The sequence below is a fragment of the Telmatherina bonti genome (genome assembly GCF_933228915.1).
Source record: "Telmatherina bonti genome assembly, chromosome: 8".
Classification (NCBI taxonomy): Eukaryota; Metazoa; Chordata; class Actinopteri; order Atheriniformes; family Telmatherinidae; genus Telmatherina; species Telmatherina bonti.
The window spans coordinates 3,763,913-3,778,993 of record NC_136626.1 but is presented as its reverse complement, the minus strand read 5'-3'; the positions used below and the strand labels follow the sequence as shown (position 1 = coordinate 3,778,993).

Sequence of the window (15,081 nt, the reverse complement as noted above, 5' to 3'; positions counted from 1 at the left end):
TGGAGATGTTTATGACGGTAATACACCACCAAACACACACATTCCCACATCTCAGTGTGTCCTGGCTGGTAGGCATTGATAAGCACAGAACTCCGCCTCAATCCTGTTTCCTGGCTGAGAATTCCATGAGAACGATCCCTCATCCCAGGAGAGGAGCGTTGGGGGAGGGGGCAAGAAGGGCTTTTAAGCCGTCAGGAAGAATATCCAGTGAGGCTCCCATTTTCATTCTGGCTTTGCATACTGGACTCAGAAGCTGCTTCTCTCTCTCTTCATTGGCTGATAGATCCATTTGATAGAAGCCAGGTGTGTTGGAGCAGAGATACATGGAAAACCTGCAGGATTATGGTCCTCGAGGACCGGAGCTGGACTGTGAGAAAACGACATGATCTGGACATGCTGTCAGTCAGTTTCTCATCTTCCTGCTCCGTGACGTAAACATCGGTTTCCCATGTTAGTGGAGCCTGAGACTGCTGCTCATCAGCAAGCCGCGTAGTTTCTGCTTTTTCTGCTCACTTTCCTTCAACAAACAAACAAACAAACAACGGCAGCGGGGGTGGAACTCCTCCCCCGACCGCCCATGTTCATACCCAAACTGATGGCGGGAACTTTGTTGTTGACAGGAAGTATCGTCACGTTGAGGTCATAAACAGGAAGTGTGCCATGGAGAGGGACCGGTGGGGGTCGGGCATCTCCGTGGCAACAGCTGTCCATGTCCCCGGCTTCACCGTCGGAGATGATCAGGGTGACGGTGTCAAAGACCGGATCAGGACCGATCTCTCCACCTGAACAGAGAGAGAGATGCATTCAAAGACCCAAACCTGGAGCTGGTTAAAGACTTTGGCTCAGGTGGATTATGTCCAAGGTTTACAAAACAGAATTAAGATCTGGATCTGGACCAGATCCAGATCTTAATTTGGATACAGATGATAATCTGGATGAAGATCAGGACCCTGAATGCAGCGTGGACTCGCCTGAGTGGACGTAGTAGATGTGTCCCTGCAGCAGGTCCTGCTGGGAGAACTTGTCCACCGACAGTCCGGTTCTCTGCAGCTCCCCCCTGGCGGGTCTTCGGGCCAGCATGTAGGTCAGTCTGGAGTCATCGCTGTCCCGGTCCGTTGCCGACAGGTAATCCACCGTCACTTGGACCCGCCCCCCCTCCACACAGCTCAACTCCGCTCGCAGACCCTTCCCCAGCTGGGGGGGCTCATCGTTCATCGGCAGGACCTGAGGACGGAAACACACCTGTTCTAAGCTCAGCAGGTAGCACGATGATGTCACCACAGACTCACCTGGATCCGCAGAGCGACGTCGACAGAGTTCAGGCCGTCCGTCACCCTCAGACCCACCTCGTCCTCGGTGGTCTCCGAGTCATCGTGGACATACCTGCAACACAGGACAGGAACCAGAACGTCTGGTGGGCCAAGGATGATCTGTAAGGTGTGATTACCTGGAACCACACTCTGCTTCCAGGACCAATTCAAATGTTGGTGTGTCAGTCTGGATCAAAACCTCATGCTGGTTCTGATCCAAAGACTTCAGGGAACCTTTATCAGGATGTTTGGTCATTTCCATCCAGAACCAGAGCCTGAAGTAGCTGAAAGAATCAGCTCCACCTGCTGCAACCACGACCCGAGTGGATGAAGCAGAACCACCTGGCCTGGTTTCTCCCGACCCAGACTTACCTGAACTGGTCTAGACCAGGCCTCACCTGAACTAGTCTCACCTGAGCCGCAGTCCTCGCAGGTCCTGGAGCATGAACCCGTCTCCCAGCAGCAGTTCTCGTCCCTGCAGCTCCAGCCGACCGTGACGAGCCGCCGTCTGAAGCTCCGCCCTCAGCGCCTCATCCCGGCTATCCTGATCCTGGACCAGGAGGTGCTCCCCTGTTACGAATGCTCCGCCCCCCTCCTCCACCTGCAGCAGGTTGGTGAACGCCTACGAGACAGAGGATCCAATCCAGATCCAAACCGTGACGGACTGATAACAGATGGGGCAGTTTGACCTCTGACCTCAGGAGCCTGGTTGTCCACAGGGGTGATGGTGATGTTGAAGATCAGACCGGAGATGGTGCCGCTGTGGCGGTCGCTGACGGAGAAGATGAACTGAACAAAGAGCGGCTCCGGACCTATGTCCTCCACTGGAGGCATGAAGGCCACTTTCATGTGGTTCACTGCATGCTGGGGGGACAGAGGACGAAGGACAGCATCATCCTAACGGGTCAGATTGACTTCAGGTCCAGCATACAGAACCGTCCAGATACACCAAACGCATTGTACTGTACCTGGAAGTGGACCAGGTCCTGTAAAAGAGGACCTCGGGCTCGTTAGTCCGGTTAAAAAGGACCAGGATCGGGTTAAAGAGGACCAGGATCGGGTTAAAAAGGACCAGGATCGGGTTAAAGAGGACCAGGATCGGGTTAAAGAGGACCAGGATCGGGTTAAAAAGGACCAGGATCGGGTTAAAGAGGACCGGGATCGGGTTAAAGAGGACCAGGATCGGGTTAAAGAAGACCAGGATCGGGTTAAAGAGGACCGGGATCGGGTTAAAGAGGACCAGGATCGGGTTAAAGAAGACCAGGATCGGGTTAAAGAGTACAAGGATCGGGTTAAAGAGGACCGGGATCGGGTTAAAGAGGACCAGGATCGGGTTAAAGAGGACCAGGATCGGGTTAAAGAGGACCGGGATCGGGTTAAAGATGACCAGGATCGGGTTAAAGAGGACCAGGATCGGGTTAAAGAGGACCGGGATCGGGTTAAAGAGGACCGGGATCGGGTTAAAGAGGACCGGGATCGGGTTAAAGAGGACCAGGATCGGGTTAAAGAGGACCGGGATCGGGTTAAAGAGGACCGGGATCGGGTTAAAGAGGACCGGGATCGGGTTAAAGAGGACCAGGATCGGGTTAAAGAGGACCAGGATCGGGTTAAAGAGGACCGGGATCGGGTTAAAGAGGACCGGGATCGGGTTAAAGAGGACCAGGATCGGGTTAAAGAAGACCAGGATCGGGTTAAAGAGGACCGGGATCGGGTTAAAGAGGACCAGGATCGGGTTAAAGAAGACCAGGATCGGGTTAAAGAGGACAAGGATCGGGTTAAATAGGACCAGGATCGGGTTAAAGAGGACCGGGATCGGGTTAAAGAGGATCGGGATCGGGTTAAAGAGGACCAGGATCGGGTTAAAGAGGACCAGGATCAGGTTAAAGAGGACCAGGATCGGGTTAAAGAGGACCAGGATCAGGTTAAAGAGGACCAGGATCGAGTTAAAGAGGACCAGGATCGGGTTAAAGAGGACCAGGATCGGGTTAAAGAGGACCGGGATCGGGTTAAAGAGGACCAGGATCGGGTTAAAGAGGACCAGGATCGGGTTAAAGAGGACAAGGATCGGGTTAAATAGGACCAGGATCAGGTTAAAGAGGACCAGGATCGGGTTAAAGAGGACCAGGATCAGGTTAAAGAGGACCAGGATCGGGTTAAAGAGGACCAGGATCAGGTTAAAGAGGACCGGGATCGGGTTAAAGAGGACCAGGATCGGGTTAAAGAAGACCAGGATCGGGTTAAAGAGGACAAGGATCGGGTTAAATAGGACCAGGATCGGGTTAAAGAGGACCGGGATCGGGTTAAAGAGGACCGGGATCGGGTTAAAGAGGATCGGGATCGGGTTAAAGAGGACCAGGATCGGGTTAAAGAGGACCAGGATCAGGTTAAAGAGGACCAGGATCAGGTTAAAGAGGACCAGGATCAGGTTAAAGAGGACCAGGATCGAGTTAAAGAGGACCAGGATCGGGTTAAAGAGGACCAGGATCGGGTTAAAGAGGACCGGGATCGGGTTAGAGAGGACCAGGATCGGGTTAAAGAGGACCGGGATCGGGTTAAAGAGGACCAGGATCGGGTTAAAGAGGACCAGGATCGGGTTAAAGAGGACCGGGATCGGGTTAAAGAGGACCGGGATCGGGTTAAAGAGGACCAGGATCGGGTTAAAGAGGACCAGGATCGGGTTAAAGAGGACCAGGATCGAGTTAAATAGGACCAGGATCGAGTTAAAGCGGACTGGGATCGGGTTAAAGAGGACCAGGATCGGGTTAAATAGGACCAGGATCGGGTTAAAGAGGACCGGGATCGGGTTAAAGAGGACCAGGATCGGGTTAAAGAGGACCAGGATCGGGTTAAAGAGGACCAGGATCGAGTTAAAGCGGACTGGGATCGGGTTAAAGAGGACCGGGATCGGGATAAAGCAGGATCGGGTTAAAGAGGACCAGGATCGAGTTAAAGAGGACCGGGATCGGGATAAAGCAGGATCGGGTTAAAGAGGACCGGGATCGGGTTAAAGAGGACCGGGATCGGGATAAAGCAGGATCGGGTTAAAGAGGACCAGGATCGGGTTAAAGAGGACCAGGATCGGGTTTAAGAGGACCGGGATCGGGTTAAAGAGGACCGGGATCGGGTTAAAGAGGACCGGGATCGGGTTAAAGAGGACCAGGATCGGGTTAAAGAGGACCAGGATCGAGTTAAAGAGGACCGGGATCGGGTTAAAGAGGACCGGGATCGGGTTAAAGAGGACCGGGATCGGGTTAAAGAGGACCAGGATCGGGTTAAAGAGGACCGGGATCGGGTTAAAGAGGACCGGGATCGGGTTAAAGAGGACCAGGATCGGGTTAAAGAGGACCAGGATCGAGTTAAAGAGGACCGGGATCGGGTTAAAGAGGACCAGGATCGAGTTAAAGAGGACCGGGATCGGGTTAAAGAGGACCAGGATCGGGTTAAAGAGGACCAGGATCGGGTTAAAGAGGACCAGGATCGGGTTAAAGAGGACCAGGATCGAGTTAAAGATGACCGGGATCGGGTTAAAGAGGACCGGGATCGGGTTAAAGAGGACCGGGATCGGGTTAAAGAGGACCGGGATCGGGTTAAAGAGGACCAGGATCGAGTTAAAGAGGACCGGGATCGGGTTAAAGAGGACCGGGATCGGGTTAAAGAGGACCGGGATCGGGTTAAAGAGGACCAGGATCGGGTTAAAGAGGACCGGGATCGGGTTAAAGAGGATCGGGATCGGGTTAAAGAGGACCGGGATCGGGTTAAAGAGGACCGGGATCGGGTTAAAGAGGACCGGGATCGGGTTAAAGAGGACCAGGATCGGGATAAAGGGGACCGGGATCGGGTTAAAGAGGACCAGGATCGGGTTAAAGAGGACCGGGATCGGGTTAAAGAGGACCAGGATCGGGATAAAGGGGACCGGGATCGGGTTAAAGAGGACCGGGATCGGGATAAAGAGGACCGGGATCGGGTTAAAGAGGACCAGGATCGAGTTAAAGCAGGATCGGGTTAAAGAGGACCAGGATCAGGTTAAAGAGGACCGGGATCGGGTTAAAGAGGACCGGGATCGGGTTAAAGAGGACCAGGATCGGGTTAAAGAGGACCAGGATCGGGATAAAGAGGACCAGGATCGGGTTAAAGAGGACCAGGATCGAGTTAAAGCAGGATCGGCTTAAAGAGGACCGGGATCGGGTTAAAGAGGACCGGGATCGGGTTAAAGAGGACCAGGATCGGGTTAAAGAGGACCAGGATCGGGTTAAAGAGGACCAGGATCGGGTTAAAGTGGACCAGGATCGAGTTAAAGCAGGATCGGCTTAAAGAGGACCGGGATCGGGTTAAAGAGGACCGGGATCGGGTTAAAGAGGACCAGGATCGGGTTAAAGAGGACCAGGATCGGGTTAAAGAGGACCAGGATCGGGTTAAAGAGGACCAGGATCGAGTTAAAGCAGGATCGGGTTAAAGAGGACCAGGATCGGGTTAAAGAGGACCAGGATCGAGTTAAAGCAGGATCGGGTTAAAGAGGACCGGGATCGGGTTAAAGAGGACCGGGATCGGGTTAAAGAGGACCAGGATCGGGTTAAAGAGGACCAGGATCGAGTTAAAGCAGGATCGGGTTAAAGAGGACCAGGATCGGGTTAAAGAGGACCAGGATCGAGTTAAAGCAGGATCGGGTTAAAGAGGACCAGGATCGGGTTAAAGAGGACCAGGATCAGGTTAAAGAGGACCAGGATCGGGTTAAAGAGGACCAGGATCGGGTTAAAGAGGACCAGGATCGGGTTAAAGAGGACCGGGATCGGGTTAAAGAGGACCAGGATCGGGTTAAAGAGGACCAGGATCGGGTTAAAGAGGACCGGGATCGGGTTAAAGAGGACCAGGATCGGGTTAAAGAGGACCAGGATCGGGTTAAAGAGGACCGGGATCGAGTTAAAGCGGACTGGGATCGGGTTAAAGAGGACCAGGATCGGGTTAAAGAGGACCAGGATCGGGTTAAATAGGACCAGGATCGGGTTAAAGAGGACCGGGATCGGGTTAAAGAGGACCAGGAACGGGTTAAAGAGGACCAGGATCAGGTTAAAGAGGACCAGGATCAGGTTAAAGAGGACCAGGATCGGGTTAAAGAGGACCGGGATCGGGTTAAAGAGGACCGGGATCGGGTTAAAGAGGACCAGGATCGGGTTAAAGAGGACCAGGATCGAGTTAAAGAGGACCGGGATCGGGTTAAAGAGGACCGGGATCGGGTTAAAGAGGACCGGGATCGGGTTAAAGAGGACCAGGATCGGGTTAAAGAGGACCGGGATCGGGTTAAAGAGGACCAGGATCGGGTTAAAGAGGACCAGGATCGAGTTAAAGAGGACCGGGATCGGGTTAAAGAGGACCAGGATCGAGTTAAAGAGGACCGGGATCGGGTTAAAGAGGACCAGGATCGGGTTAAAGAGGACCAGGATCGGGTTAAAGAGGACCAGGATCGGGTTAAAGAGGACCAGGATCGAGTTAAAGATGACCGGGATCGGGTTAAAGAGGACCGGGATCGGGTTAAAGAGGACCGGGATCGGGTTAAAGAGGACCGGGATCGGGTTAAAGAGGACCAGGATCGAGTTAAAGAGGACCGGGATCGGGTTAAAGAGGACCGGGATCGGGTTAAAGAGGACCGGGATCAGGTTAAAGAGGACCAGGATCGGGTTAAAGAGGACCAGGATCAGGTTAAAGAGGACCAGGATCGGGTTAAAGAGGACCGGGATCGGGTTAAAGAGGACCGGGATCGGGATAAAGCAGGATCGGGTTAAAGAGGACCAGGATCGGGTTAAAGAAGACCAGGATCGGGTTAAAGAGGACCAGGATCGGGATAAAGAGGACCAGGATCGGGTTAAAGAGGACCAGGATCGGGTTAAAGAGGACCAGGATCGGGTTAAAGAGGACCAGGATCGGGTTAAAGAGGACCAGGATCGGGTTAAAGCAGGATCGGGTTAAAGAAGACCAGGATCGGGTTAAAGAGGACCAGGATCGGGTTAAAGAGGACCAGGATCGGGTTAAAGAGGACCAGGATCGGGTTAAAGAGGACCAGGATCGGGTTAAAGAGGACCAGGAACGGGTTAAAGAGGACCAGGATCAGGTTAAAGAGGACCAGGATCAGGTTAAAGAGGACCAGGATCGGGTTAAAGAGGACCAGGATCAGGTTAAAGAGGACCAGGATCGGGTTAAAGAGGACCAGGATCAGGTTAAAGAGGACCAGGATCGGGTTAAAGAGGACCAGGAACGGGTTAAAGAGGACCAGGATCAGGTTAAAGAGGACCAGGATCGGGTTAAAGAGGACCAGGAACGGGTTAAAGAGGACCAGGATCAGGTTAAAGAGGACCAGGATCAGGTTAAAGAGGACCAGGATCGGGTTAAAGAGGATCGGGATCGGGTTAAACAGGACCGGGATCGGGATAAAGGGGACCGGGATCGGGTTAAATCAGGATCGGGTTAAAGAGGACCAGGATCGGGTTAAAGAGGACCAGGATCGGGTTAAAGAGGACCAGGATCGGGTTAAAGAGGACCAGGATCGAGTTAAAGCAGGATCGGGTTAAAGAAGACCAGGATCGGGTTAAAGAGGACCAGGATCGGGTTAAAGAGGACCAGGATCGAGTTAAAGCAGGATCGGGTTAAAGAGGACCAGGATCGGGTTAAAGAGGACCAGGATCGAGTTAAAGCAGGATCGGGTTAAAGAGGACCAGGATCGGGTTAAAGAGGACCAGGATCAGGTTAAAGAGGACCGGGATCGGGTTAAAGAAGACCGGGATCGGGTTAAAGAGGACCAGGATCGAGTTAAAGAGGACCAGGATCGGGTTAAAGAGGACCAGGATCGGGTTAAAGAGGACCGGGATCGGGATAAAGGGGACCGGGATCGGGTTAAAGAGGACGGGGATCGGGTTAAAGAGGACCGGGATCGGGATAAAGGGGACCGGGATCGGGTTAAAGAGGACCGGGATCGGGATAAAGGGGACCGGGATCGGGTTAAAGAGGACCGGGATCGGGTTAAAGAGGACCGGGATCGGGATAAAGGGGACCGGGATCGGGTTAAAGAGGACCAGGATCGGGTTAAAGAGGACCGGGATCGGGTTAAAGAGGACCAGGATCGGGTTAAAGAGGACCGGGATCGGGTTAAAGAGGACCAGGATCGAGTTAAAGCAGGATCGGGTTAAAGAGGACCAGGATTGGGTTAAAGAGGACCAGGATCAGGTTAAAGAGGACCTGGATCAGGTTAAAGAGGACCAGGATCGAGTTAAAGCAGGATCGGGTTAAAGAGGACCGGGATCGGGTTAAAGAGGACCAGGATCGGGTTAAAGAAGACCGGGATCGAGTTAAAGAGGACCAGGATCAGGTTAAAGAGGACCAGGATCGGGTTAAAGAAGACCGGGATCGGGTTAAAGAGGACCGGGATCGGGATAAAGGGGACCGGGATCGGGATAAAGGGGACCGGGATCGGGATAAAGGGGACCGGGATCGGGTTAAAGAGGATCGGGATCGGGTTAAAGAGGACCAGGATCGGGTTAAAGAGGACCGGGATCGGGTTAAAGAAGACCAGGATCGGGTTAAAGAGGACCGGGATCGGGATAAAGGGGACCGGGATCGGGATAAAGGGGACCGGGATCGGGTTAAAGAGGATCGGGATCGGGTTAAAGAGGACCAGGATCGGGTTAAAGAGGACCGGGATCGGGTTAAAGAAGACCAGGATCGGGTTAAAGAGGACCAGGATCGAGTTAAAGAGGACCAGGATCGGGTTAAAGAGGACCAGGATCGGGTTAAAGAGGACCAGGATCGAGTTAAAGAGGACCGGGATCGGGTTAAAGAGGACCGGGATCGGGTTAAAGAGGATCGGGATCGGGTTAAAGAGGACCGGGATCGGGTTAAAGAGGACCGGGATCGGGTTAAAGAGGACCGGGATCGGGTTAAAGAGGATCGGGATCGGGTTAAAGAGGACCGGGATCGGGTTAAAGAGGACCGGGATCGGGTTAAAGAGGACCGGGATCGGGTTAAAGAGGACCAGGATTGGGATAAAGGGGACCGGGATCGGGTTAAAGAGGACCAGGATCGGGTTAAAGAGGACCGGGATCGGGTTAAAGAGGACCGGGATCGGGTTAAAGAGGACCGGGATCGGGTTAAAGAGGACCAGGATCGAGTTAAAGAGGACCGGGATCGGGTTAAAGAGGACCGGGATCGGGTTAAAGAGGATCGGGATCGGGTTAAAGAGGACCGGGATCGGGTTAAAGAGGACCGGGATCGGGTTAAAGAGGACCGGGATCGGGTTAAAGAGGACCAGGATCGGGATAAAGGGGACCAGGATCGGGTTAAAGAGGACCAGGATCGGGTTAAAGAGGACCGGGATTCGGTTAAAGAGGACCAGGATCGGGATAAAGGGGACCGGGATCGGGTTAAAGAGGACCAGGATCGAGTTAAAGCAGGATCGGCTTAAAGAGGACCGGGATCGGGTTAAAGAGGACCGGGATCGGGTTAAAGAGGACCAGGATCGGGTTAAAGAGGACCGGGATCGGGTTAAAGAGGACCGGGATCGGGTTAAAGAGGACCAGGATCGGGTTAAAGAGGACCAGGATCGGGTTAAAGAGGACCAGGATCGAGTTAAAGCAGGATCGGGTTAAAGAGGACCAGGATCAGGTTAAAGAGGACCAGGATTGGGTTAAAGAGGACCGGGATCGGGTTAAAGAGGACCAGGATCGGGATAAAGGGGACCAGGATCGGGTTAAAGAGGACCAGGATCGGGTTAAAGAGGACCGGGATCGGGTTAAAGAGGACCAGGATCGGGTTAAAGAGGACCAGGATCGGGTTAAAGAGGACCAGGATCGGGTTAAAGAGGACCAGGATCGGGTTAAATAGGACCAGGATCGGGTTAAAGAGGACCGGGATCGGGTTAAAGAGGACCGGGATCGGGATAAAGCAGGATCGGGTTAAAGAGGACCAGGATCGGGTTAAAGAGGACCGGGATCGGGTTAAAGAGGACCGGGATCGGGATAAAGCAGGATCGGGTTAAAGAGGACCAGGATCGGGTTAAAGAAGACCAGGATCGGGTTAAAGAGGACCGGGATCGAGTTAAAGAGGACCGGGATCGGGTTAAAGAAGACCAGGATCGGGTTAAAGAGGACCAGGATCGAGTTAAAGCAGGATCGGGTTAAAGAAGACCAGGATCGGGTTAAAGAGGACCAGGATCGGGTTAAAGAGGACCAGGATCGGGTTAAAGAGGACCAGGATCGGGTTAAAGAGGACCAGGATCGGGTTAAAGAGGACCAGGAACGGGTTAAAGAGGACCAGGATCAGGTTAAAGAGGACCAGGATCAGGTTAAAGAGGACCAGGATCGGGTTAAAGAGGACCAGGATCAGGTTAAAGAGGACCAGGATCAGGTTAAAGAGGACCAGGATCGGGTTAAAGAGGACCAGGAACGGGTTAAAGAGGACCAGGATAAGGTTAAAGAGGACCAGGATCAGGTTAAAGAGGACCAGGATCGGGTTAAAGAGGACCAGGATCAGGTTAAAGAGGACCAGGATCGGGTTAAAGAGGACCGGGATCGGGTTAAAGAGGATCGGGATCGGGTTAAAGAGGACCGGGATCGGGATAAAGGGGACCGGGATCGGGTTAAATCAGGATCGGGTTAAAGAGGACCAGGATCGGGTTAAAGAGGACCAGGATCGGGTTAAAGAGGACCAGGATCGGGTTAAAGAGGACCAGGATCGAGTTAAAGAGGACCGGGATCGAGTTAAAGCAGGATCGGGTTAAAGAGGACCAGGATCGGGTTAAAGAGGACCAGGATCGGGTTAAAGAGGACCAGGATCGAGTTAAAGCAGGATCGGGTTAAAGAAGACCAGGATCGGGTTAAAGAGGACCAGGATCGGGTTAAAGAGGACCAGGATCGGGTTAAAGAGGACCAGGATCGAGTTAAAGCAGGATCGGGTTAAAGAGGACCAGGATCGGGTTAAAGAGGACCAGGATCAGGTTAAAGAGGACCGGGATCAGGTTAAAGAAGACCGGGATCGAGTTAAAGAGGACCAGGATCGGGTTAAAGAGGACCAGGATCGGGTTAAAGAGGACCGGGATCGGGATAAAGGGGACCGGGATCGGGTTAAAGAGGACGGGGATCGGGTTAAAGAGGACCGGGATCGGGATAAAAGGGGACCGGGATCGGGTTAAAGAGGACCGGGATCGGGTTAAAGAGGACCGGGATCGGGTTAAAGAGGACCAGGATCGGGTTAAAGAGGACCAGGATCGGGTTAAAGAGGACCGGGATCGGGTTAAAGAGGACCGGGATCGGGTTAAAGAGGACCAGGATCGAGTTAAAGCAGGATCGGGTTAAAGAGGACCAGGATTGGGTTAAAGAGGACCAGGATCAGGTTAAAGAGGACCTGGATCAGGTTAAAGAGGACCAGGATCGAGTTAAAGCAGGATCGGGTTAAAGAGGACCGGGATCGGGTTAAAGAGGACCAGGATCAGGTTAAAGAGGACCAGGATCAGGTTAAAGAGGACCAGGATCGGCTTAAAGAAGACCGGGATCGAGTTAAAGAGGACCAGGATCAGGTTAAAGAGGACCAGGATCAGGTTAAAGAGGACCAGGATCAGGTTAAAGAGGACCAGGATCGGGTTAAAGAAGACCGGGATCGAGTTAAAGAGGACCGGGATCGGGTTAAAGAGGACCGGGATCGGGATAAAGGGGACCGGGATCGGGAAAACGGGGACCGGGATCGGGTTAAAGAGGATCGGGATCGGGTTAAAGAGGACCAGGATCGGGTTAAAGAGGACCGGGATCGGGTTAAAGAAGACCAGGATCGGGTTAAAGAGGACCAGGATCGAGTTAAAGAGGACCAGGATCGGGTTAAAGAGGACCAGGATCGGGTTAAAGAGGACCAGGATCGGGTTAAAGCAGGATCGGGTTAAAGAAGACCAGGATCGGGTTAAAGAGGACCGGGATCGGGTTAAAGAGGACCGGGATCGGGTTAAAGAGGACCAGGATCGAGTTAAAGAGGACCGGGATCGGGTTAAAGAGGACCAGGATCGAGTTAAAGAGGACCGGGATCGGTTAAAGAGCACCGGGATCGAGTTAAAGAGGACCGGGATCGGGTTAAAGAGGACCGGGATCGGGTTAAAGAGGACCGGGATCGGGTTAAAGAGGACCAGGATCGGGTTAAAGAGGACCGGGATCGAGTTAAAGAGGACCGGGATCGGGTTAAAGAGGACCGGGATCGGGTTAAAGAGGACCGGGATCGGGTTAAAGAGGACCAGGATCGAGTTAAAGAGGACCGGGATCGGGTTAAAGAGGACCGGGATCGGGTTAAAGAGGACCGGGATCGGGTTAAAGAGGACCGGGATCGAGTTAAAGAGGACCGGGATCGGGTTAAAGAGGACCAGGATCGAGTTAAAGAGGACCGGGATCGGGTTAAAGAGGACCGGGATCGGGTTAAAGAGGACCGGGATCGGGATAAAGGGGACCGGGATCGGGTTAAAGAGGACCGGGATCGGGTTAAAGAGGACCGGGATCGGGTTAAAGAGGACCAGGATCAGGATAAAGGGGACCGGGATCGGGTTAAAGAGGACCGGGATCGGGATAAAGAGGACCAGGATTGGGTTAAAGAGGACCAGGATCAGGTTAAAGAGGACCGGGATCGGGATAAAGGGGACCGGGATCGGGTTAAAGAGGACCGGGATCGGGTTAAAGAGGACCGGGATCGGGTTAAAGAGGACCAGGATCAGGATAAAGGGGACAGGGATCGGGTTAAAGAGGACCGGGATCGGGATAAAGAGGACCAGGATCAGGTTAAAGAGGACCGGGATCGGGATAAAGAGGACCAGGATCGAGTTAAAGCAGGATCGGGTTAAAGAGGACCAGGATCAGGTTAAAGAGGACCAGGATCAGGTTAAAGAGGACCGGGATCGGGTTAAAGAGGACCGGGATCGGGTTAAAGAGGACCAGGATCGGGTTAAAGAGGACCAGGATCGAGTTAAAGAGGACCAGGATCGGGTTAAAGACCAGGATCGAGTTAAAGCAGGATCGGGTTAAAGAGGACCAGGATCGGGTTAAAGAGGACCAGGATCAGGTTAAAGAGGACCAGGATCGGGTTAAAGAGGACCAGGATCAGGTTAAAGAGGACCAGGATCAGGTTAAAGAGGACCAGGATCGGGTTAAAGAGGACCAGGATAGGTTTAAAGAGGACCAGGATCAGGTTAAAGAGGACCAGGATCGGGTTAAAGAGGACCAGGATCAGGTTAAAGAGGACCAGGATCGGGTTAAAGAGGACCAGGATCGGGTTAAAGAGGACCAGGATCAGGTTAAAGAGGACCAGGATCGGGTTAAAGAGGACCGGGATCGGGTTAAAGAGGATCGGGATCGGGTTAAAGAGGACCGGGATCGGGATAAAGGGGACCGGGATCGGGTTAAATCAGGATCGGGTTAAAGAGGACCAGGATCGGGTTAAAGAGGACCAGGATCGGGTTAAAGAGGACCAGGATCGGGTTAAAGAGGACCAGGATCGAGTTAAAGAGGACCGGGATCGAGTTAAAGCAGGATCGGGTTAAAGAGGACCAGGATCGGGTTAAAGAGGACCAGGATCGGGTTAAAGAGGACCAGGATCGAGTTAAAGCAGGATCGGGTTAAAGAAGACCAGGATCGGGTTAAAGAGGACCAGGATCGGGTTAAAGAGGACCGGGATCGGGATAAAGGGGACCGGGATCGGGTTAAAGAGGACCAGGATCGGGTTAAAGAGGACCGGGATCGGGTTAAAGAGGACCAGGATCGGGTTAAAGAGGACCGGGATCGGGTTAAAGAGGACCGGGATCGGGTTAAAGAGGACCAGGATCGAGTTAAAGCAGGATCGGGTTAAAGAGGACCAGGATTGGGTTAAAGAGGACCAGGATCAGGTTAAAGAGGACCTGGATCAGGTTAAAGAGGACCAGGATCGAGTTAAAGCAGGATCGGGTTAAAGAGGACCGGGATCGGGTTAAAGAGGACCAGGATCAGGTTAAAGAGGACCAGGATCAGGTTAAAGAGGACCAGGATCGGGTTAAAGAAGACCGGGATCGAGTTAAAGAGGACCAGGATCAGGTTAAAGAGGACCAGGATCAGGTTAAAGAGGACCAGGATCAGGTTAAAGAGGACCAGGATCAGGTTAAAGAGGACCAGGATCGGGTTAAAGAAGACCGGGATCGGGTTAAAGAGGACCAGGATCGGGTTAAAGAGGACCAGGATCGAGTTAAAGCAGGATCGGGTTAAAGAAGACCAGGATCGGGTTAAAGAGGACCAGGATCGGGTTAAAGAGGACCGGGATCGGGATAAAGGGGACCGGGATCGGGTTAAAGAGGACCAGGATCGGGTTAAAGAGGACCGGGATCGGGTTAAAGAGGACCAGGATCGGGTTAAAGAGGACCGGGATCGGGTTAAAGAGGACCGGGATCGGGTTAAAGAGGACCAGGATCGAGTTAAAGCAGGATCGGGTTAAAGAGGACCAGGATTGGGTTAAAGAGGACCAGGATCAGGTTAAAGAGGACCTGGATCAGGTTAAAGAGGACCAGGATCGAGTTAAAGCAGGATCGGGTTAAAGAGGACCGGGATCGGGTTAAAGAGGACCAGGATCAGGTTAAAGAGGACCAGGATCAGGTTAAAGAGGACCAGGATCGGGTTAAAGAAGACCGGGATCGAGTTAAAGAGGACCAGGATCAGGTTAAAGAGGACCAGGATCAGGTTAAAGAGGACCAGGATCAGGTTAAAGAGGACCAGGATCAGGTTAAAGAGGACCAGGATCG

The 15,081-nt window shown here is 52.9% G+C and overlaps 1 protein-coding gene across 1 annotated transcript in view; it reads right to left on the bottom strand.

The window, feature by feature from the left end:
* The window catches only part of frem1b (Fras1 related extracellular matrix 1b), a 193,039-nt gene that overhangs the window by 61,105 nt on the left and 116,853 nt on the right, over positions 1-15,081 (bottom strand). Inside the window, 5 exon segments of the mRNA XM_079245444.1 lie at positions 588-782; positions 972-1,224; positions 1,290-1,383; positions 1,724-1,932; positions 2,007-2,174. Of these exon segments, the coding sequence (XP_079101570.1) occupies positions 588-782; positions 972-1,224; positions 1,290-1,383; positions 1,724-1,932; positions 2,007-2,174 (919 nt within the window).